The sequence below is a fragment of the Tripterygium wilfordii genome, chromosome 4 (genome assembly GCF_013401445.1).
Source record: "Tripterygium wilfordii isolate XIE 37 chromosome 4, ASM1340144v1, whole genome shotgun sequence".
NCBI lineage: Eukaryota > Viridiplantae > Streptophyta > Magnoliopsida > Celastrales > Celastraceae > Tripterygium > Tripterygium wilfordii.
The window spans coordinates 5,595,922-5,621,189 of NC_052235.1; the positions used below are offsets into that span (position 1 = coordinate 5,595,922).

General features: G+C 38.3%; 3 protein-coding genes across 5 annotated transcripts; 2 read left to right on the plus strand and 1 right to left on the minus strand.

Annotated features, from left to right (window-relative positions):
• Positions 1 to 549: 549 nt before the first annotated feature.
• Positions 550 to 8,579, minus strand: LOC119996437 (AUGMIN subunit 5-like). Its single transcript, XM_038843072.1, has 10 exons — positions 7,532 to 8,579; positions 6,527 to 7,069; positions 5,681 to 5,816; positions 5,122 to 5,298; positions 4,585 to 4,794; positions 4,160 to 4,345; positions 3,125 to 3,284; positions 2,008 to 2,203; positions 1,525 to 1,657; positions 550 to 1,204 (listed from the first exon to the last, which is right to left on the minus strand). The coding sequence occupies exons 1-10, from the start codon at positions 8,041 to 8,043 to the stop codon at positions 1,079 to 1,081; spliced, it is 2,379 nt and encodes a 792-aa protein (XP_038699000.1). The 5' UTR covers positions 8,044 to 8,579; the 3' UTR covers positions 550 to 1,078.
• Positions 8,580 to 15,091: 6,512 nt separating this feature from the next.
• On the plus strand, positions 15,092 to 18,791 carry LOC119997254 (E3 ubiquitin-protein ligase At3g02290-like). The gene is made up of 4 exons (XM_038844152.1): positions 15,092 to 15,453; positions 16,402 to 16,828; positions 17,702 to 17,811; positions 18,506 to 18,791. Exons 1-4 carry the CDS (start codon positions 15,337 to 15,339, stop codon positions 18,569 to 18,571), a joined length of 720 nt encoding a protein of 239 aa, XP_038700080.1. The 5' UTR covers positions 15,092 to 15,336; the 3' UTR covers positions 18,572 to 18,791.
• Positions 18,607 to 25,234, plus strand: LOC119997251 (ultraviolet-B receptor UVR8). 3 transcript variants are annotated; one of them, XM_038844149.1, is made up of 9 exons: positions 18,607 to 18,630; positions 19,746 to 20,018; positions 20,694 to 20,887; positions 20,977 to 21,024; positions 22,642 to 22,714; positions 22,935 to 23,106; positions 24,005 to 24,436; positions 24,519 to 24,710; positions 24,840 to 25,234. In XM_038844149.1, exons 2-9 carry the CDS (start codon positions 19,757 to 19,759, stop codon positions 24,910 to 24,912), a joined length of 1,446 nt encoding a protein of 481 aa, XP_038700077.1. In that variant the 5' UTR covers positions 18,607 to 18,630; positions 19,746 to 19,756; the 3' UTR covers positions 24,913 to 25,234. The 3 variants fall into 3 exon arrangements, with proteins under 3 accessions (XP_038700077.1, XP_038700075.1, XP_038700076.1); XM_038844147.1 differs by lacking the exon at positions 18,607 to 18,630 and adding an exon at positions 19,108 to 19,241; XM_038844148.1 differs by lacking the exon at positions 18,607 to 18,630 and adding an exon at positions 19,199 to 19,299.
• Positions 25,235 to 25,268: the final 34 nt, after the last annotated feature.

Below are 25,268 nucleotides of genomic sequence, written 5' to 3' on the forward strand. Positions count from 1 at the left end.
GAAAATTCTCCACCTTTTATAGCTTCAAGACAACGAAGCCATAGAACTGGGCCTGAAAGACAGTCAACTGATACATATGAAATGTGAGTCTCGGCCCTATGGGCCTGATAGTGTTGTTATATGGGCCTTGAGAGAGCATATAAAAAGAGTCCCAAGCTGGATGAACCAGAATTTGGACCCAAGAATTGCCCTTCAATAATGACCCCAAAAATGTAATGGCACCTTTCAATAAATCGATAGCCAATCAGTCTCGGAAGTTGAGTTGACTACATGAACTTATGAGAAGAATAATGAGTTCATGAAACAATAACGAAATCCATTAAACATATTCGTTTCCATTATTCATGGATCATACTTTCATTAAACAAAATCATTTCTTACTAGATTTCACTCTTCATTTCCCACTCTCCCCTAAACAAAATCCTCTCAATTTTCATCACCACCACCACATAGCTACCTCTACGTGTTATATCCCTATATCATCTTAAACAATTTTCTCATAACTTATATTCAATTGATGCTATTGATATCTTCATGTGACCACCATGCAACGAAATATTCACATTTCTACTAAATGCATTACTACAATCCCATGAATTCATTCCATGTTTGATTACTTTAGGTCGAGTAACAGAGAAATGAAATTACAAACAAAAAGTCAACACCCATAAAAAGGGACCTATTATTATACAGGAATAATTTAACACTGAAAACATTACTTCTATACACTATTAGCTGGGGCTACAAGAAGAGATCCATAAGGCATGCCACACTTCTAGTGGATAGAGATTAGAGACACACACTTATCAGTGTCTCCCCTGCCCCTCAAACAAAGTCAGAAAAATATTTCAGCCTCTTCTGCATCATGAAATGCATTGGCCACCTTTTTCAGCAAGCCACTTTGAACCGATATGCTCAACAGATATCTCACCAGCAGTGCCTGTCGTTCCCTTGCTCCAGAAGGGGCTGTATTCTACATATTGTTCATTATGATATGAAAGTGGCAAAAGGTAAAAAGGCAAAATATGGCAGATTTTAGCAACATCAAAACGCATCAAGTGCTCAAGGTCCTATTTGCCTAGAGCTCCTTATCGTAGAATGCCAGAAGCTGCTTCACATGATTAATCCATGAACCAACATTCTGACCATCGACTGTAACCCAGCCAACAACAGTGGATGCAGGTTGCTCCCACCACTCATCAAGCTGCATCACAATTACAAGAGGCTCCAAGTTTATTATAAACAAAGTCCACTATAATGGCAGAGACACAAACAACAAACAAACCACATAATTAACACTATGAAGTACGAACATAAAAACTTCTGCAATAAATGCCACAGCTTTATTTTAAGCTGCTAATTGTGTCAAGTTCCACATTATCACTTGCAAAGACAACAGACATGAGTGGGATAGTCGGATAGAGAAAGAGCAGTTTGAAAGAGGAATATATTTCAGCGATCGGAACAGGATTATAAATGGTCTACAGGTAAATGATTAAACAATCAACCGAGATAGTTTCTTACCAGACCCCCAACATATTTGCAATCTTCCAAGCACTTTTGAGCATTCAAAACTGCAGTCTTAAGTTCAGGCAACCATTTCTCTGAAACAACTTTTTCTTGCTCAGCAGCCATATTCAAACAATGATTACTAGTCCTGCATGTTGTGATCCATATAGTATGCATGAGTAAAAGTGGCAGAGTAACAATATTAACAATAAAATTAATATTCTTTTCAAAAAAAAAAAAAAACAATAAAATTAATATGGAATAGCAGTAGATAACGATAACAATAACATTCACTAAAATACTATTAGGATAGTGTGTAGTAAGCCATTACTCAAATAACCAAAGACAGATTGTTAAAGGTCCATGGAGTAGCATAAAGAATGGGTTATTGACTAAAAAATTTGCATTATTGTCTTGACAATGTCACAACTTCTCTCAAAAGTATTCGAATATTAAACATAAACAAACAAAATTCCTATATGCAGATTGCAGCTTTACCTTTCATAGTCTTGCTGGGCACGGTAGGCATGGTTTAGTAATGCATGGCCACTTTCAACAAGATTTTGCCGTACGTGGACCAAATTGATTGCCTTAGCCAAGTCCTCTAATACACTAGCCTCAGAACCACGAAGTTTCAAACAGAATTCCAGGGCCTCTAATACTGATGCCAAGCCAGTATCTGAACCCTCCAGTCCTATTATAAAGCAAAAGGAATTCAACTCAACTAAAATCACATCTAAAGAACATGCAAGAAAATATAAAGTATACACAATGGCGATGAATCTAAGTTTTCAAGTCTCTTTCTTCAGCTCTACTAGTTTCTCTTCTAATATTTCCCCTAGTTGTCTACTATAAGCGTATAAACTATTAAGACATAAAAACACAAATATGTATAGACACATTTCACAGAAGTAGAAATATAACTAGACAAGGCTGGACGGCTAGCCAAAACCACCATATAATTAAGAACTCAGTATCAAACATATTTGACTATTGATTGAATCTCTCAAATTAATTTTCATTTGGTGTTCGTTCCAATGACAATAAAATACATTAACCACCATGCAACAAGTGCCCCTATCAGTTCGCCAAATTCTGGATGCTAAACAAATTAAATTAAATTTTTGGGCAGACAATAATCTCTGCGCAAACAGGGATATATTTTTCCAAGACAAGATTCAATTGTGCAAGGAATCCACTTCCACACTAATGCTATTTTCTGCAAAATCTTAGCAAGTAAGAAACTGAAGGAAAACTTTTATTGATTCATCAAAGTTGAATCATTTTTTATCGGAAAAAGAAAATTTTATTAAACTTGAATGTCAACCAGATTGCACAAGACATTCAGTTCCGAGTCTCTATTAGGTCTCAACTTCCAAATGGGTAATTCCTAAAGGTTTTTATAATTTAGCCAGCAAATTTTATGCGATTTCCAAGTGGCCGATTCAAAGTAGGAGTTGTCTCCTGGTTGAAATATTCAAAAACAATCATCCCCAAACCTCTTTAGGCAGAAAAAACCCATTACCACACAGAAGCATAAATATATTTGAAAAAGGCAACCGACACTCTTTTCATGGGAGATGCTTGAAGCCTTCTAGATGAACAAAAAACTCACCAGCAGAATACTGAAGGGCGGCAGAAATACGGCATATGGATGGTATTGCTGAGGGATCCCTGGCACCAGCTCTTGCAGTCAATAAAGCAGCATTTTTTTCGACAGCCGCAACAGCTTCAGGCCCTGTAGATCCAGTAGCCCCCATGGTCTCCAAAAGCGCCTGGTAGAAAATTAAAGGATAAATAGAGCACCAATAGCATGCATATATAAAACAAGGTAAACAAAATGCTGAAATATAACAAGATAAAAATCATAAAATAACTCTATAACATGGTCAAAAGCTGTTTACTTCTTTTTCAGTAAAACACTTAAAATCCATAAAATGGAAAACCAACCAACAGCAGTTTTAAGTTATATGAAAAGGTAGGTGGGTAAAGTAAACGACATCCACATACAAGACTCCCGCAGTAGACGGAGTTGGGGACATGCAAGATGTACGCAGACCTTTCCCCTATATAATATGTGGAGAGACTGCTTTCAAGAATTGAACCTGTGACCTCCAGGTTGCACTCCTATAACTCTACCACTGGGCTACATGTTCGCCTATTTTAAGTTATATGAAAAGCTTTTGAAAAAAAAAACTAAAGCAACAAAAAAAAAAGCAGAAAACGACGAAAAAAAAACAGGCACTCATATTTAAATCGCATCTCATCAAAGCATTTATCTCAAACAAATTGAGAGTTCAGCTATAGAAAATCCATAATATTAGGTCCTTCTACTCCATAGATACTATCATGCCCTTCATTTCAATCTAAAGCTACAGTCTCCATTGATCCTAGAGTCCATATCCTTTCTTTTCGCTTACATCCATGTCTATTCATGCCTCCCTCTTCTTTTTTAAGTACTACAAAATGAATTTTCTCAACTCTCTGCACCATTGCACTAATAGCTCAATTATGTATGCGCTCAAGCCATCGCAGATGATTTTATCCAATCTTCTCATACATCAGCACACACACATACTGATGGATGACAACATTATACAGTAGCTACTAATCAATTACAATTAACTAGTATTCACAATGTTTTACAAACCTGTGGAGTTGATGGCAGCATGTAAAGGCTATTATCAGGACTTCTATAGAATGCACTAACTTCCTTATCAATCAGATCTTTTGTATTATTTGCAATGTCAATAACAATTGTGCAAGCAGGAATAATCGTGCTTGATGCATACTCCCTAGCAGCTAACGGCTGCTGATTCCAGAATGCAGCTGCATTCTACAAGAGTCAAGAGAGATGAAATTAGTGAATACAGAAACGAAAGCAATTTCAAAACTCTCACTTAATCCTATAAAATGGAAGGCGATGAATGTCTACAACAAACACAATCAAGCAAGCTTGATCAATCTGGCTTAGACAGCAAAGCGATAATGATGTTCTCCCATCATTCCTTAGCCATTTCGACAATACTTATAGCTTAGAGGTTTGCCAATGAATATCAGGATGTGATATCTTACCATGTTAGCCTTGAGTAGAGCAGTATAGATGGTTTCAAGTTCAGTTCTGCGAGCATCAAACTCTTCAATCTTCTTCCACTTCTTTTTTAAGGAATCTTCAGCTTCTTTCCTCTCAGCACACAATTTATTCAAGCGCTGAGTTTCGGACATCAACGTATTCAAGCATGCCCTCAACCCAGCAGCTTCCCTCTCCTTGGCCCAAACTTCCAACTGCAATAATAAAGTGGCAATTATTAGTCAAGCAGTCATTCCACAACGAGCATGAGGCTGATAATAAATTTTCAACATGAGTTAACTTAGTTGCTACTTCTTACTCTTTTGTTTGTTCTCTTAGACAGTTAGACCGATAATAACAAGTTTCCATACTCTAAGAAATGTTATCAAGACATGAAACCCTGTATTGCCAAAACTCAAGAAGTATCAACTACGAAAAACACATGAGGATCAAGAAGATGCAAGTGATAGAACATCCACCACCATAAGTGTCACAACCAAATAACATGGTAATAAATTACTGTAAATTCATTAAGCAGTTACCTCAAATTGCCGAAGACTGCCTATGTTCTGTGATGTGCTTCCAACACCAAGTGCGTGCGAGGAAAATGCATCACCATTTCCATGCAGACGTTTTATGAGCTTTTGACATATGTCCCTAGCTTCGGCAGCTTTGTTTAGAGCATCTTCAGTGGCCAAAAATTGCTGAACATGGGCTTTCTGCAGGAAAATAAATAAACAAATAATGTATACCACATAAAGTGATGGATAACAAACAACTTTAAGAAAAACCATAGGAAAGCAAAAGTAAAATCAATCAATCCTAATCTCAATTCAAGCATAGAAAAAAGTTATGAAACCAAGCTCTTTTTGTTCTTTTGCAACTACTGACATTATATTTAACCAAAAGGAGGGCAATGTCTTGGTTAGGCTAAATTTTAGTTTGATTGAGTTGACCTACAAAATTGTGCAACCCTTGTAGAGGAAGAACATGCAAGATGCCCAAGGTCCCAAATCATTGTTTCCTAAAGATAAGTGCGAAGTTTAGAAAACTTCTAAGGATACACTATTAATACAAAAGCTTCCATCCATAAATAAGAACCTGTCTTTCAAGAAGTTGATTTCCTCTAGAATATACATCGATCCCTATCTTCCCATTACCATATAGTTGATAATGTAATGGAGAGCTCGCATCAGGAGAAGAAATGTCCATTACTCTGTTGTTCTCATACTTGTACCTGACCAAAAAAATTATGAACCTGGTAAACTGGAGTTCCCAGAAAAGCAAGAGCTGTACAAAATTTAGAACTTAGTCAGATAATTGGATCAATGGCATAATACGTAAAATCAGTATGAAGAAGTTGGAAACATGTATACATAATTTATATTATAATAGAACGTTTTGCTCCAACACTAAGTAGAACAAAGATAGTACACATAAATTCAATTACAGCAGCTGATTGCCACTGTAATTGTTGGCAGCACAGTTTTTATTCCAGTATCATTAGAAACACTCAAAACAAATGCATGCAAATAAATTATTCTCTGAATGACATAACAAAGAATCAAATGACCTTTTATGTACCACATCCTACAAGTTGAACTTATAAAACAAAAGGGATCAAAGTTCGTGGTATAAATGGCCATTAGTTGACAAAGGGCACTACGGGCTACGGGATTCTCAAAGTCCAAAAATTGGTTAAATAGAAAGTATTTTTTCTGGTATACTGGAACTGTAAATGACAATACCATTATACTTTCTCCACCTGAAACGTTATCAAGTGCCGAGGTCGTACTTCTTTCGAAACCTTCTTGGTGCTTTCAACAATTACATCTTTTACCTTTAAAAAACAAATAATAATTGACAGACAAAGAAAGTAACAAAACAAAGGAGGGTAAAGGATTATAACACACAGCATCATGAACAGAAAGGAAAATATAACCATACCTTAAGGTTTCTGCATCAGCTCTAACATCAATTTGGTCTATTTCTCTAGAGATCAGAGCTTTCATCCGTAACGTGTATACAGTAATTGCTTGAAGTAATTGAGGAGCACTCTTAAGACAATTCACAATTACAGTTTTAACCTCATCGGGTATTTCCCCATCATAATCAAAGCCTAACTTGGCAGCTTCTAGTTGAGGATTTGAATGAAGACCACTTCCTTCATAAGCAGGAAAAGAGTGACGTATTTTTTCAATCATATGCACTGCAAGAGACTCACAAGCCTGCCTAATATTTCTTTCCCGGGTTGTTTCTATAAGAATGACATCCTCCACTGGTTTAGTACCCTTAACAGTTGAATAAACTGCTTCTTTCTCACTGTTGGCATTGAAGCTGTTAATTACTTCAACCGAAGACTCAGTACTTGACCTTTGAGCATCCCTTGCTAGATCAACATACTGATGAAGACGTTTATGGTACTCTGCAAATATTTTTGCAGCTTCATCACACTGCTGATCATATGCCTCTAACATCACCTGCTTATGTCTGCACCATGAATAAGGCATATATTACAATCTTTTGAGAATAATATCAATTCTATCACCCTTTTTTTCTACAAATACCACTTATCGGCTATTACTAGTTTGAAAAGACAAAACATATTAGGTTCAATGACTAAATAATGTAAGCCCTCTGATTTTTCGTGGAAATCAGAGGTTCAAATTAAAAGAACCATAGGTCATATTGATGCAACATATCATTTTCGGAAAATTTACAAATTCTCTGCTAACCCGGAACACACATACAATGAGAAATACACCAGGGCTCAAATATAGCATGTGCCTATTAGGACGTAACTTTGCCATTATATATGAAGCCAAGACAACAGAAAAGGCATAATCAAAAATTTCATTGTCTAGCCTTTCATCTGCATTTATTAAAGAGCAAAAACTTACTGATAAACAATGAATCTGCAATGAACCTAGCATAATATTTTGAAACCCAAACCTGTAATTGGTGCGCTCGTCAAGCATCCGCTTTCTCTCTGCCTCCTCCCTGGAAACTTCCAACATCCTGGCCTTCAAATCTTTCTTCTGCCTTCTCACAATGTTCCTCAACCTCTCCACTTCTTTTGCCGCCATCTCCCTCTCCTGTAATGCAGCCTCCCTGCTCTCCGCTGTACTCGAGCTCTCCCCTGCCGTCCTCTCCTTCCTCCTCCCCTTAATCTTGCCCTCTTCCTTCCCTAAATTAGCCAAATTGCCACTCTCACCACCATGAACCATTATGTTCCTGCGAATATTCTCCACAGTCTTCTCCGATTTGACTCTCTTTATCAAGAAATTCCAAACGGGAATCATATTTCCACGGCAAATTTTCCGAAGCGCATCTATTGACGGCAACTGTGACTTGCTCGAGGCGCCGATTGAACCCAATGGCCTGTATCCCATCTCCTTTTGGAGCCATTCCAGTATGGCCTCAGGCTGCGCAACAGTGGGAGAGCTCAACGAGCTGCTCTGCATTGTAAATAAACGCTTAGGGTTTTCCAATTGCCGAGAAGAACTTTAGGTACAACTAGATTGCCATAGTGAGGTTTTCAATCGAATACCACCAAATTCTGTAGATTAAAAGCCAAAACCCTTGTTCCCTAAAATGGAGCTCCTCGAGCTCTCACTGTGGAGAAATGCAGGCTCCCAAAGCAAATTGGTTGCGAAATACGAATCTGGCAAAGATTACGTGGAATTGTATGCAGGGAGGGCTGTGACAAGGAGATCTGACAAATGTGGCAGGAAGATGCCTCGACAAAGTGGAGAGTCGTCTTGCTTGGACTCGGAGGTTCAAAAATGGAGGTCCCGCTCTTGTTGATATTTGATCGACTGTTAAGAAATGTATGCAAATACGTACAACAAGACAAGAATTGAATCTTTCGCTGCTTTTTAACTCCTTTTGAGGCGGCAATCGCTGCAAGTCTAGTTATCTTTCACACTGAGCCTGTGCGATGTGTAGTCGCAATTTGGCAGAGGGATGGATGGGCCGTCCCAAGTCCCAACCAAACCAACCTTAACACTTCAACAAACGCTTCTTTGGTATAGTCAAACTAATTATCTACAACCAATTTAGTTTGAAGCTCATAACCTTAACTTATCAATTTATCATGTATTTTTGTTAACTACGCCGTACAAATGTATCCTCTAGACATCCGATGTGGTTAAACTCAGACCGTCGGCGTATTTGCATAGAAATTTTCCACCCGACGACAAGATAATTGGGTCAAAACCGAAAGTCGTATGGTCACAGGGAGTATTATTTCAATTGGAATTAAACTCAAGATCTCGTCTAGGGATGACAAAAAAATGATTATCGATCAAATAACATCATGTGTTTACGAAATATTTATATGTCAAAACTTTAACCGGATTAGATTTTAGACATATTTAATTGACTAAACCCGGATTGGTTTAAATCGGGACGATAATCTAATTCGAGTTAGGGTCTGAACAAGTAAATCGAGCAAGATTTATGTGTTTATATCCGGACCCGATTTTAAACTTGACAAAAAAGTTTATATTTGGACTTGAATTTCGGACATATAACTTATGTTCAAATTTAATTTAATCTTGGTCGAATAAATTCAATCATAACAAAATTTTGTCACCCCTAGCCTCGTCCATAGGGTTTTTTTTTTTTTTGAAAAGGTCAAAAGACCTAATATATATTTCAGAACTCACCACGTGAGTAAAAGAAATGGAGACCATCAAAGGTACTCGGGCCACCATAATGATGGAATACAACCAAAATAAGAAAGTTGGACAAAACATATAATAATAAGACATAAATCAGCTTATAAGACGCCTTATACTAGTTCTCCTCCTAGGCCTTGCATATCTCTTTCCCAAGCTAGCTTCTCTGCATAAACAATATTCACAACCGAGCTAGGAACTTCCTCAATCCAGACCTGCATGTCTTGGACGAGGAGCGCATGTTTGGCCATGGAATGAGCAGCCAAATTTGCTGTACGTCGCACAAAGACAACCTTCCAACTCATGAAATAGCCTAGCAATCTCTTGATTTCCTCTATCACTTTACTCCATACAGCACGGGTTGGAACACTCCCATTAATTGCATTAACAATGACAGCAGAATCACCTTCAAATATCAACTCAGTAAAGCCCAACTCAGAAGACAATTTCACTGCTTGTAAACAAGCCAAAGCTTCAGCCAAGGTCGGGTCTAGTATAGTAGATCTCACCAATGCACAACTGGCCAAAACGTCTCCATATTCATCTCTAAATACAATACCCATACCTGTACGATTAGTTTGAGTATGTATAGCAGCATCCCAATTAGATTTAACGACATTCCTAGGAGGACCTCGCCAAAACTCTAGTATCCGTTGATTATTCTCCGAAATTCCGCCAGGTTGAGGGACTTCCAAGCTTTGTTTAGCTTTAATAAAATCATCAGCTGTATGAATGCCTCTCAAGGCTATCTGTGTAGGATGCATAAAATTCCCTTCATGTACAAACTTATTTCTCCTTAACCAGATCATCCGCATTGTGATTGCCAAAGTAGATACTTCTTGAGTAGAAAGAACACACCTTATATCATTCCAAAACTGCCCAAAGGACCCATTGAAGTACGAATTCAGCTTTTGTAATTTTCGAAGACTAACACAAAATACATCTCGTGCCGAAGGGCATTCCCAAAGTGCATGGATTGTTGTTTCATTATTCTGCTTACACAATGGACAAACCGGGTTATCAAGAATATGCCTATGATGTAACAAAGAATTAGTAGGCAATATTTCATGGACTGCACTCCAAAGAAAAACCCTCGTGGAAGGAGGGACATTCAAGGACCATATATGAGTCCAAACCGTAGTACAAGGATTAGCTATTGGCTCCGAACAAGAAGCAGATGGTCATTCTCTTATTTCAATCGCACGGTAATATCCACTTCTCACTGTGTATGAACCATTGGATGTCCCATTCCAATATACTGAATCACTAACATAAGGAGACCCAATTGGTTGTTTCAATATCATGCTTGCTGTTTCCACCTCAAACAATTCCTCTAATAGTCTAACATTCCACCACCCAATTGACCAATCTATAAGAGTATCCACCATAGCTGTCCTGGGAATGCCTAACTCTTCTATATTAACATTATATATAACTGGTTCCGGCAACCAATTATTCCCCCAAATATGTACTGTTGCTCCATTCCCTATCCTCCACCTCAATCCATCTTCTATCAAATATCGTACATTCAAGAAGCTTGTCCACAAGTAAGAAGCATTTCTCTTCTTCTCCACCTTAAGGAAATCAGTGTTCGGAAAATATTTGGCTTTCAATACACGACTGGATAACGAGGTTGGGTTTATAATGATTCTCCAACACTGTTTCGCAAGTAATGCATCATTGAACGCCTCAATATTTCTAAAACCCATCCCTCCATTTTTCTTTGATTCACAGAGTTTAGACCAAGAAAGCCAAGCTTTATAAGTACTTTTAGAATTATCACCCCACCACACCTTACGTAGGATTTGATCCATCTCAGTACAAAGACTCTTAGGAAATTGAAATAATTGCATTGCATACGTGGGTATAGCTTGTAACACAGATTTAATAAAAACTTCTTTACCTGCCTTGGATAAGTTTCTATGTGACCAACCCATGACCTTCTTCCTCATTTTATCTAAGATATAAAGAAATGCCGACTTCCGTGATCTTCCAACGATTGCCGGCAACCCCAAATATCTATCATAATTTTTTGCCTCCACAGCCCCAATCATAGAAATCATCCGTGCTTTCTGTAAAGGAGAAGCAAATCGGCTGAAAAAAATACTGGTCTTGCTGTAGTTGATCATTTGACCCGAGACTCTTCCATACTCAGTTAGAATACTGAAAATGCACTCCCAATCCTCGTCTTTGACACGGCAAAAAATAAGGCTATCATCGGCAAAAAGCAAGTGAGAAACACGTAGCCTGCCTCTACCAAATGGGAATCCACGAAAAGTATGAGCAGCATGCGCAGCATTTAAATTACTACTCAAGGCTTCCGTGCATAAGACAAAAAGAAGAGGAGAGAGTGGATCACCCTGCCTAATACCTCTTGTTGGGATAATCAAGTCCGTAGTAGAACCATTGACAAGGACTCTGTATGTCACCGAACTGATACATTGCATAATCCACTTCTGCCATTCATCAGAAAAGCCTAAACGAACCATAATCTCTTGTACAAAATGCCATTCCACCCTGTCATAAGCTTTACTCATATCGAGTTTCACCGCCATGTAACTTGTTCTACTCCGGGCTAATAAACTCATGGAATGCAACGCCTCATAGGCCACAATGACGTTATCTGTAATTAGCCTGTCTCTGATAAAAGCAGACTGATTACCTCGTACACATTTATGTAATATAAGTCCCAATCTGTTAGCCAAGATTTTTGAGATAATTTTGTATGATACATTACATAAACTGATGGGGCGAAATTCAGTTACCTTGAGTGCTTCTTTTGTTTTGGGAATCAAAGCAATATGAGTAAGGTTGACATCAGACTCCATAACTCCAGAAGCAAAAAATTCAAGCACAGCTTCTATCACACATTCACCCACTGTATCCCAATGGCTATGATAAAATCCAGCCGAAAAACCATCCGGGCCTGGAGCTTTTTGATTACTTATACTACGTACAGCATCCCACACATCCTCTCTAGTAACCATTCTACATAAATCTTCATTCATCTCCGTATCAACCACCTTTGTTACTGGATCCAGAAAAGAGTAATCCTGCACTTCATTACCTGCCGAGAACAAATTGGAAAAATATTCATGAAATGCTTCAGCGACACCCACCTCTGTACTCCTCAAACCCCCATCCTCATCAACTATCTGATCAATTCGCTTCAAATTCTGTCTTATTTTCATACTAGTATGGAAAAAACTGGTATTTTGATCGCCAGCTTGTAACCAATGTTGCTTACTCTGATTTTTGAGCACCTCTTCTTCTTGCTCACGCAATTCATTTAACTGCTGTCTTACTACCGATATCTCCTCTTGTTTACCAGCATCCTCATTAGCAACTAGTGAATCCAATCTTCTCTTCAGGACTTTTTCCGTGTTGCTATATTTTTGTCTCTCCTTAACCATCCATTGCTGAATTTTTGGGCCACATTGTTGAAGGTTATTCTGCAGACTTTTCAAAGCCATATGACCACCCTCCCTACCAGGTCTACGTACCCATTGTTGTCTCACCAATTGCTTGCACATTTCCTTGGCTCCTAAGTTCGGCTCGTAACGGAATCGCTTAGTATGGGCACCTCTTCGTAATACTCGATCATCCCAACATACATATTGACAGCTGTGATCAGATGATGTAGTATTAATGTACTCAACTTGGTAGCTACCCCACTTCACTAACCAATCCACAGAAGCCAAAGATCGATCCAATCGTTCCTTAATAAAAGACTCAGGGCACCCTCGCCTATTACTCCATGTATATTTATTCCCCCTGAACCCCAAGTCTAACAAGTTACAATCTGCTAATGCATTATTAAAATCATCCATCAATGAACCACATCTGACACTACCCCCAACTTTCTCTCCACCATTTGAAATGGCATTAAAATCTCCTACACATAACCAAGGAGATTGTATCGAACCAGAAAGAAAACGTAACAAATCCCATGAAAATTTCCTCTGTGACGCCTCAGGATGACCATAAAAGCAGGTTAAATTCCATGAAAAAACATCAGACCCTTCCTTAATTTCAACATGAATGTGCCAAGTAGAATAAGAAAGCACTGAAATATCCACCTCTTCCTTCCATAGTAACATCAAACCACCCCTAGAACCTATTGAATCCACTGCCAAACCATGTTTGAAGTGGAGTTTATTGCGAACAAAATCAATTTTAGAAGAATGTAGTTTTGTCTCTATTAAGAAACAAATGCGTGGGGACTTTATTCTAACCAAATGGCCAAGTTCACGGATTGTAGATCGGTTCCCAAGCCCTCTACAATTCCAGGCTAGAAGACTCATTGATCTTGGCGGGGCTGTTGAACAGCCTCCGCCGAAATAATACACTGCTTCTTATTCTCCCCTATCTCCACTTCCGTCAATATTTTCCCATTGCCTTTACTTCTTCCCACATTATCTTCGACAATCTCCATAGTTTGAGCAGTATTTTCTCCAATGGCCCGTGCTCTCCTCTTCCAGCTAGTTTTCTGGCATTTTTTTTCTGTAGTATGGACATCTCGAGAAATCATAGCTTGCACCACTTTCTCATTCGCCTTTGTGGACTTGTCCATAACATCCATGGACTTATTACCATGGGCCCCCAATGGGCCCTCTTCATAATCTTTTCAACTCCGTGATTTGCTGATGATAACTCCTCAAAAGCAGTTCCCACCTTATCTGGCTCCCGTGATTGACTCCCATCAGCACTTTGACTCTTTTGATTGCCTTCCTCCGGTTTCCACAGATCACCGGACGTAAAAGACCGCCGCCGATTCTCATTACTGTTCATACTTGGTTGCTTCCTTGTAAAACTTGGTGCCCGTATCCAATTCCCATACTCCCATTGATCTTCATCTTCATGTAGACGACTAGAAGACACCACCGGACATCCACCTTTTTCATGTGTTATACGCCCACACTTATAGCAGAACTTTGGAAGGAATTCATACAAAAAACCCACTGTCACAGAACGATCCGGCAGATCTAACTTTTTTCCCCTAGGAAGAGGATTATATAGAGGAATCAAAACCCTAATACGCAAATACGGTCCCCATCCTAGTCCATCCTTTTGAGTATCAACATCCATACAGACACCAATTGAATTGCCAATAAGCTTCCCAACTCTCTCCGTCATTGCCGCCAAAGGTAGATTATGTACTTGCACCCAAAACACCTCTGAAACAAAAGGGATCTCCCGCACCGGAACTATACTCTGCATCTCCTGTAGGACCAATAAATGTCGATCGAATAACCAAGGCCTCCCCTCCATAATTTTTAACTTGTCCTTTGTATTATCAAAGACGATTGCAAACAGATTGCCCCCAAGATCCTTAAACTTAGGATGCTGACGTAATTTCCATATACTTTTCATAGTATTGGAAAGTACTTCTCCAGTAATACTTCGTTCATGAAAAAGTTTCCCTAATAGACTCAACTCTCCCTTTGTTGATGAGGATTCCAGATCTTCTCTTCCGAGATGCAACCCCTGCTCTTCCACTCCTGTAAGGTTTAACTTCTTCCACTTATCTGTAAGATCCTCCATAAGGAAAATCACAGATTATCCTTATTGCCACACAATAAGAACTCCCCTTACACTCTATCGAAGAAGAAAGAGAAAACTCTTTCGGTCGAGAGAAAGACTTTTTACTATCAAATGGACTTTTTACTCGTCCATAGGGTTTGGCTCCAAAGAAATTCAGACAAAAAATTTATCATGTGTTAGACTTTAGACATTGAAAATAAGTGCATGGTAAAGCTTTCTAATGATGAGGCTTACTGAAAAAAGTAAAGGAGGCAAAAAAATTGTTGTACATTTATAATTTGGTGAAATTGATTCCATCACGGCATCACCCCAACCGAAACCAAAAGAGCAGACAAGACTGCGGCGGGGTGGCTTCTATTCCGCGTCTGCACCGCTTTTCTCGCGCAAATTATTTTCATCCGATTTCCCAAAAGAAAAGGAGAAATATTTTTCTGGATGCATACGATCAAAGCAGGGTAGTGTTGCCGGTGAGATTAAAGAATTTCTGTGGATAGACTTTTAATTGAAAGAAAGAGATTGAAGTAGAGCATCATGGGTGTTTGTTGCTGTTTGCCTTTTGAGGATGTTGAGGAGCACAGGAATCCAAGCAGTTCAGTCTACAGGAACTGTACATGTCTCAGATGTTTTGTTCAGAATTTTCTAAGCCTGGTAAGTCTCATAGTTTCCAATCCTTTTTTGTTGGGTTCTTTTTGGTTTGATCTGAAATTTACCTTTTAACTGAAATGCAATCACACTCGGATTGACAAGTTGGGATTGTGCTTTATATTCTCTGTTGCCGTTAATTTTACTGTTATTTGAACTTCCAAGACTATATTTTTTTGTGGGAGAGGAGAGTTGGCCTTTATCCAACCTTCTATCCTCAATCTTACAAAAGGCGTTGCAAATAAGTGACGATGCCAATGTTGTTCAAGGATGGTGCTACTTTTCTCCCCTTAGTATTATGCACTTTCCATTTGAAAGTTCCAAAATGACATGATATTTGGAAATATGGGTGACTAAGAATAGAAGTTGAAGTTAATGTATGACTTCTGTTTGTGGATCTTTCCATTAGATCTGGGAGTGTAATGGCTTTTGAGTTGTCGCCTTATCTATGGTATTTGTTTTTTTACTCTCTAATCTAGGGTAGCTCGTTTGTGTATGCAGAATGTTAGATATACTCTGTTTGGGCAATGTTGGTCTTATTTTGTAGATCAGGCATTGTGGTGGTTATGGATCATTTTGAAGGACCATATACCGGTCTAAAATTAGTTGATTAATGTTCTGGAACCATTCGAAGAAAACTAGTGTGGTGTAACTGTCCTTTCTTTCGGTAATAATATCATAAGGGATGCGGTAGTTAGGCAGTGAAAGCTTTCAATCCTTGCTTTCATGGTTGGTGAAACTGCTATTGAAGCCCTTCCTATACCCTAGAATGGTTTCCTACGTTGGACGCCAGCTTGGAAAAGGGATCTCCTTTCCTTTATATGCCGTAAATTTGGATGATCAAATCAATGTCTTATGATTCATATTTATTTATTTATTCATATGTCCATCAAGGATCATATCTGACGCAGATTCAATATTTTCCTCTTTGTTTTGGTTGCCCCGTTGATGCAGTGCGCCTCATTGTTTCGAAGAGGGGATGTGCATTCTCTCTCTTCGTCCCTTCAGGGGACTGCATCTATGACTTCTAGTGCATCACTGGACAACTCCCTCTCTGACATGTACCACTCTCCTCCAAGACCCTTGCCTTATGATGCCGACCCCAGATATTTACGGTTGCAGCGTGATGGTTTGGTTTCTAGACGGGAAAAGGGTACAGGTTATTCACATGAAGAATCAGAGCCTTTAAGAAGTGAAAATGATGTGGATTCAGAAGATTTCATTGCAGGAGACAAATGGAATGATTCTACTTGCGAAGAAGGATTCAAGGAACAGTGTTCTAGATCCTCACTGAAGCTCTCACCAGCAAAAGCAACAGTTGGAATTGGGTATATTTATTCACTATCGGAAGATGAAGATGCCTGTCCAACTTGTCTTGAAGGTATTTTGTTTTTTTCCTCTCCAAAATATACCTTTAAGTGGTTTTGCAGCCACCAAGCTGAACTAGAATAACTTGATTTTATCCGTTCATTTCTAAAATATTTGACTGATTGAAAGTATCTCGACATGTGCCAAACACAATGTACGTGTGTTTTTTGGCTTCAACTTAAGTAGGAAAATCACTCTATTACAGGATTCATGATCTCTGCCAAATTTTTCTTTAATATGATACTTCTAATGGTCATAAATAATAAATTGATTATGACCCACCTTTTCTCAGATATGTGCATTCTCTGGTAGTGACGCTTTATTCTTTTAACTATTTTAGTTAGAAAGTGAGGAACAAGTATAGGAATTGGTTTCTGCTTAAAGCTATTTAGCAATTGGCAATATTGTACATTAAAGGAAAAGAGTAACTGAATAGGCAAGCTTGGCTTTGATTTCTAAATTACAGTAATTTAACTAAGGTCAGTCTTCCTTAATAGTTTAGTAAATGAAGCATGCTGTTCTGCACATTCCTCACACAAATCACTAGGTTTTCTCACTCATAACCTCTCTCTAGGAATAACAGGATATTAGGATGCATTTGCATAAAAAGTGAAGAAAAAATTTCATGCCATGGTTTGCTTCTTTATCTCCTTTTTGTGGCCCTCATGGTCAAATGTGCCCAATCCTGAGAATTAGCATTGATGACAAAGGCAACCTGCTTAGATGAGGAGATTTTCAAGCCAACTTGGGAAGTTGAAACCGCATACTATGGCTATAGGGTACATATTGCTGTCAAATAATGCCTGATGGTGCATAATCTACTCTTTTGAAGCACAGGTTTAAAACTATGAACTGTTTTAACATTAGTGTCCCCTTCCATATGCAGAATACACTCCAGAGAACCCTAAAATAATGACAAAATGTTCTCACCACTTCCACCTTGGTTGTATTTATGAGTGGATGGAGAGAAGTGACAGTTGCCCTGTTTGTGGAAAGGTAATATTCCTTTCCCTGTAATTATTTTAATTCTGTGTATGCTTGCTCTGTAATTGTTTGCCTGCTAGTTTGTATTGTGGCTTATATCGTCAACAAAAGGCTTAAGAAGTTGGCTCCATAAAAGCAGACAGGGAGAATGCAACTTGTTTTTTGATGAACTTGCATGTGTGGTTCTTTTTTTATTTGTGTTACATGGCTTAATGTATAAGAATCTATTTTGTGATTTAAAAAGAAAAAAAAAATTGTCCAATAGCGTTTTGCAGAATAAATATAAATGGTGAAGCGAGGCTTAAATGGTAGGCATTTTTTAGGGCATTTTGTTTGAGAAATAATGATGTTTGCCCTGCAAATGTTATATCTTAGTTACGTTTCCTTGTCATCTGGGAAGACTCAAGTTATCTAACATTCCAAAACTGGGGATGAATGCATATCTTCATGGGCATTTTCATTCCCAATTTATTGTAAGTTCACTTGGTTATGTGTTTATGTGCGCATGTCGAACATGTCACGTCTACTTAATGGAGTTGAACTGCTTGGTTGTGTTATTACCAGGATCCTAATGTAACATCCCTACTTCTTTGCATGTTACGTGACGAATATTGTGTGGTGATATGCTTTCGGAAATTGTCCATGATGTGCTGTTTTTTGTTAGATAATTTTTGCTCACTTACATTCATTTGTCTGGGTTCTTTAGGTGATGGTGTTCGATGAAACGACATGGGCTTCAATGAAGGATGGAACCAACAACATGAGAAATTAAAGACGAGTGGTATAGAGTTCTTTGTGAAGTATTGAAGGTTAAAGTGTTTGGCATCCATGGTAAATATGAAATTGTTACGGTGACAATATGAATATCTCCAAATGTCAATTTTCTTTCTGAGTTATGAAAATCTGGCCAGTCTAGAAGATGTGAATGAGATGAAAAGAAGCTGAAAAGGAACATTGATTTTCATTTGCAAATGCAAATCTTTGATCGGTTATAACTCTGGACGACAAGATTCTAACACAAAATTTACACGTAAGTTCGGCGGTCCGGTTAGCTGGAGATGCCTGTGTATTTTAAGAATCAATTACATCTATGGATTCGTGATTCATAGTTGCAATATTAAGAAACCCAAATCGCCATAGGATCACACAAGACATATACGAAAATCATGATCCAACGGTAATATGCAATGCAAGGAAATATGAGAGAATGAGAAACTCACAAAGTAAAACCACAGGTGTCTGGTTTTGACTCGCGTAAAATGAGATAGGTCTGAGATTGTGACTTTGACCTTTCGGTCTTGCTGGTAACCCGACCCGTCCGACTCCAAGTTTCCAGGAAACTGCCGCAAGCGGTAAGTCAAAAATATCTATCTGAACACAAAATTAGAATGCGTGCTTTATTTCTCTCGAGGATTCGGTTCTCACGAGCTCCTCCGATTCAGGTGCGTGGTTGCGTTCTTGGATTAATTTCTTCATCGATTCGTCTCTCACGAGGAAATCGTAACGTCTCTCCTACCAATGATTCTTTCTATTTTTTATTTCGATTTCCGGATTCTCTGTTTGACAGATGAAGATTTTAACCAGACAGTTCGAATTGAATTCAATAATTTTTTTTTAGTCTGAACATAAGTGTTTGCGACTTTGTGATGCTTAGGTGAATGTTGTCATGTACCGGAAATTTGAATTCTTTGTCTGATTTTCCATTTCCTTTCCCCTTTTTTTCTCAGTTGCGATACAGACATTACCGATATCCTAGGTTGTCGCCTCCATTGTTCAAAATGTTAAAATTTTGAATTAATTATTGTAACTGTATATTTGATATATCCGTTTCAACCTCTTAAGTAAACAAATATTGAACGAAATTTTGATCGATCCGGTATCATACTTTCAATTGCTTGTGTAATATAATTGTATATGAGGTCTCATTTTTTTTTTCCCATGATCAGGAATTGTAAGGATGAGAATGGACATTGATGTGATTATTGGGGAGACACCCAGACCTGTAAATCTCCCAACCAAGAGTGCAATCTATGTGTGGGGCTATAACCAAAGTGGTCAAACAGCCAGGAAGGGCAAAGAGTCTCAACTGCGGATTCCAAAGCAGCTCCCTCCAGAGCTATTCGGGTGCCCGGCTGGTGCGAATTCCCGATGGCTGGATATTGCTTGTGGCCGTGAGCACACGGCAGCTGTGGCCTCCGATGGATCTCTTTTTACTTGGGGTTTGTTCTTTTAATCACATTGCTTAAAATTTACATTGTTTGTTCAAGTTTTTGCTGTTTGTTCATTTCGTCATGTTATTTGGTCTCGTTGTGTGCATGATGAATTTTGCTATGCATTGTCTCACTTTATCTAAGGCGAGAGTTGATGTGTTATTTTATACCTACCTATCTATGTTTGTCTTGGTGGATGAAAGTCGGAAGAGATTGGAATTTTAACAGAAGGTCCAAACCTCCAAATTGTTTGCATCCTTCTGCAGAAGGTCCAAGTATATGGTATCAATTTGATATCAGACATGTCAATATTCTCTTACTATTGTGACAAAGTTCCTGGCTAAATGCGGCAGAGGAACTAGCTCTTTCACCATGGTAGTGGATAAGTTGATCCTCAAAAGTAAAGCTTTTTATGAAATGGTCATACATGGAGACTACACGTTGTGAATTATTCTGTCTAGTAATAGAGCAGAGAATGTCCTTTTACATTATTTTTTTATAATATAATAAACTAATCAAGTCGTCTCATAGATTTTCTTTTAGACACATGATTGCTTATGATCGTGCTGTGATTATAATGTCATATTTTTCATTTTTTTGTGCTTATGTTTAATGTTAGTCAAGAAAAGTACTTGCTAGTGTTAATTTTCCCGTATGTAAAGGTTAATGTTATCCATTGACCAGGCGCTAATGAATTTGGCCAATTGGGTGATGGAACTGAGGACGGTAGGAAAGATCCAAAGAAAGTAAAGCACTTGCAGACAGAGTATGTCAAATATGTGTCTTGTGGAGCGCATTGCACTGCTGCTATTGCAGAACCTCGTGAAAATGATGGAACTATCTCAACAAGTAGGCTTTGGGTTTGGGGTCAAAACCAGGTAGTATATTTTATTCCCCAAAAACATATTTTCATTTCTTCTTGGTCTTAGTGATGCTAATTAAATGCTTTACTCTCCTTTCTTTTCAGGGATCCAATTTGCCACGTCTGTTTTGGGGAGCCTTTACTCCAAATACGGTATGACAGAAATGTTAATTATTGATCTGAATATTCTCTTTTATGAATAATCAACTTATTTGTTAAGCAACATAGTAGTATTGACCGTTCATTTGGAAAATGAGCAATAAAGCTTGAAGATACGTTGATTTTCTTTGAAGAAGGAAACACATAAAGTTCAAGTATTTTACTTTCTTTTATGACCCGGATAATCAGTGGGTATGAATAGGATTTTGTTAGACATAAGCTATGAGTAAGATGTATATAATTATATAGTACTATTGGAAAGAGAATTTTATGTTCTAGTTATCTAGTACACCGAAGTGGGTGTTTGGATTCATGCATTAATTATGATGATAAAAGGCAAATAACTCTGTGCACAAGGCTCCCGTAGTGGGCGAGGTCAGGGACAGGTAAGAAAAGTACATATTATATACTGCTGATATGCTATTAATGATGAGGCTGATGATGATATAAATATAGATGGACCTTGGTGTTATCTATGGGTTTCTGAAGACTATTCAGCGCCAACCGTGCACCATCAACAGCAAGAAAGCGTCTCCCATCAAGCCTATCCATAAGCCTGTTCCTAAGACAATAGGCATGAAAGGCCTCTACATTGGCAGAAACCTATCTTGTTTTCCCCAGTCATTGATGAAATTTTGTGAGGAAAAGTACCAAGGGGAGTTTTCATGGCATTTGTATTAAATGAAACATTCTGAGACCAACAACCACTTTGACATTCTTCTCCAGTACAGCTTTCTTATTCTTTACAAACTCATAAAGACCCAGAAATCATATTTCAGTGAATCCGAGTCGTAGTAGATGTTTTGCCAATATTTCACCCTTTTACATTTTACACTTTCCACTGCGAAAGATACAATCAGGCTGAGGCTAATTCGTTGTAAAGATTAGAATTTCAAAACCCGTTATGCCAGGAAGCTTTCTAACTCTTTTGCAAAAGAGATCTTATCATTTGTTGAGAGAGGATTTTGTGATTTTGTCAACTTTTCAGATTATGTCTGCCCGAGATTTACGATCTATTACTCCACGAGTCCACTCTAGTAATAAATTGATTTCAATTGCAAGCTCTACCTATATCCATTTTTTTTCAGTATGAATAACAATTCTGTTTTAGGCTTGTAGCTTATCAAGTATGAAACACTAGTATGGAGAGGCTACCTAGGGATCCAGGTAGGATGGGGAGAGCCTGTAAAGCCCGTGGAGGCCCGGTGGCCATAGAGTGTGCCAACGTGGGTGTTGGCTCAGTAAAGCGGAGGGTATTGATAGAAATTCCCACATCGGAAAGATGGAGGAGTGAAGTGCCCTTTATAAGGAGGGCAAATGCCACTCCTTAACATGTCCAATAGGTTTTCACAAGGGCCCATGAAACATTGGTATTGTGGAGGCCCGTTGGACTACATCCGGTCCTGTTGGATTGTTAGGGTGGGGTTTGGGCCTAGACTCTCCAGAGCCCATGAAACACTGGTACGGAGGACTCCTTATCAGAAGTCATCTTGTTGGGTCTATTTAGTTTATTTATGTATGCTGAATCACATGTATCATCAATCAATGTCGTTGATTTCTTCAATATCGTTTTACATCATTTAGTGAAACCTAAAGTTTATCTTGTCATAGATTATCCGCCAAGTGTCCTGTGGGGCGACTCATGTGGTGGCTTTATCAGAGGATGGCTTACTACAAGCTTGGGGTAAGTTAATTTGACCTCATCTTTATTGTGTAATGTCATGTTGATTTTTTTGTGGGCATAGTATTTTGGCTACTAATTTTGGCAGTTATGTGCCATTGATTCAGAATATAATGTGTTAACTAGATAATAATAAAAAATTAAAAAAAAAACCATGTGAAACTTAAGTACTTGTTTCTTGTTGCCCATTAATTGGTATTTTGAATGTTGCTTTGTGATCTAGGCTACAATGAATATGGTCAACTCGGGAGAGGTATTACTTGTCAAGGTCTACAGCGGGCTCGTGTAATAAATGCTTACTCAAAATTTCTTGATGAAGCTCCCGAGCTTGTGAAGATTGTGAAGGTGTCGTGCGGGGAGTACCACTCAGCTGCCATAGCTGAAAAAGGCGAGGTGTAAGTTATCTGAAGGACTTCATGGATATATTTTCTGCATTTAAACTTGAGAATTGTGGTTATCCACATGACACAAGTGATTCTGTTTGAAGGTTAGGAATTCGTCATTTGGGACCTCACCTCTAGTCAGGGGGCAGAATGCAATGGAAATGGGATGCATTTTGATATGCAAGTCTTTTCCTCTTAGCTTGGTTGGTCCATGATAAATATATGCTTATTTCGCTCATTTTGGAGTTATTAGCTTCATTTGTTGATGAAGTTATTTGTGCCATTTGTACATGCATTTGCCTTTTATGTTATTGCTCTCAATTACTTCTTTGGCTTATTCTAGATATGGTGAAGTAGTACTATTTTGTTCCTTATTGATGGTTGCTAGTACCAACTCTTACGATTCTCATGTCGTCTTATTTTACTTTAAAGCGCATAAGAGCTATATATAAGGACATCATCCACACAGGTTTTCCTGTTGTTAATTGATCAATGGAATTGCACACTGATCTCATTCTAGAGTTAATAGTTATGGTTCTTGGGTTGGTTTCTGCTTAAGCTTTGTGATCTTTTTTGTCTTTGCATAAAAATTATATATATATTTTTTCTCGTTTGGGATTGAACCCGCAATAGTCCTTGTTCAATGCAAAATCTTGCAAATAACTGTACCTTTGCTTCAATACACAGTTGTACCTTTATATGAGCCAAAGCATTGGATGTCGTGTGTGTTAGTCAGTATTTAAATATGAAGGTTTGATTTGAGTTTTTATATTGGCTTCAGTGATGATTCCTGGACAATAGAATAGTATGATAAGATGTAAATATTTTTTTCTTGTAATAATGACTACTATTATAAAGACATCTACATATTAATTCTATCATTGATGAATGTTCTCTTTGGGTCTCGCAGGTATACCTGGGGTTTAGGGACTATGGGTCAACTAGGGCATTGTTCCCTTCAGTATGGCAATAAAGAGTTAATACCCAGGCGAGTGGTGGCTCTTGATGGAATCTTCATTGAGGATGTTGCTTGTGGTGGTGTGCACACATGTGCTGTGACTCCAAAAGGAGCTCTTTATGCCTGGGGTGGCAGTCAAGCAGGGCAATTGGGCCTTGGGCCCCAGACTGGATTATTTTCTTGCATCCCTAATAACTCTGAATCATATCTTAGAAATATTCCTGCTTTGGTTGTCCCAACCAATGTGGAACTTGTTGCTTGTGGTCATTCTCACACCCTTATTTGTCAAAGGGATGGAAGAATCCATGGATGGGGTTACAACAATTACGGTCAGGCAGCTAATGATAAATCTACGTATGCCTGGTATCCATCACCGATTGATTGGTATGGTATAGTGAGGCCATTTTTAATTTGTGTGCGGGGGATTATATATTTCTGGCCTTTGATTGAAAGATAAGTATTGCAGGTGTGTTGGGGAAGTGCGAAAACTAGCAGCTGGTGGTGGGCATTCAGCGGTGCTCACTGATGCATGTTCCTTGAAAGAGTTGTGTGAATTTAGGCTTGCTGACAGCGTTACTCTTTTGAATGCTTCTACCATTGAAGATGTTGCATCAAGAACGGGGTCAGATGCTTTAGCACGTCTTTGCGAAAGATTGAGGTATCCGTCTCTTTATATGGAAGATAAAAGTTCTTTTCCAAACTGTTACTGCTCTTACTTTCTGATTTTTGAGAAATGTGATGTATCATTCCTTTTCACGATAATATGTTACCGTTGTTGCTTCTGCAGGGAGCATATGCTCGACGGTGGAGGCTTTGAGGATGAGGATGAGGATGATGATGACAATGGCGGAAAGAACTGAAGATGATATTTGTCTCCTTAGTAACTGCTAAAGCAGTTTTGTAGGGTGTACTTCCTTGAGGTCCCTTTTATTACCTCTCTGATATCACCCTTTATACAACTTTGATTTAAGACCTAATACCTATTCGTCTAATTAGAGGATGAAGGAGGGGAACCCTTGTATTAAGAAGGATATGGTTACTTTGAACTGTCACTCCATTTGGTCACCTTCATTTCCAATAAAGTCTGGATTCTGAATGAAAAACTGTCCGCTTATGATGAACTTGTATTACTTTCCCACTTGATATTTATACATATATAAACTTGATGGTTGGATTCAAAAACATTTCTTTGTGGAGATAAAGATTATGCAGTTTA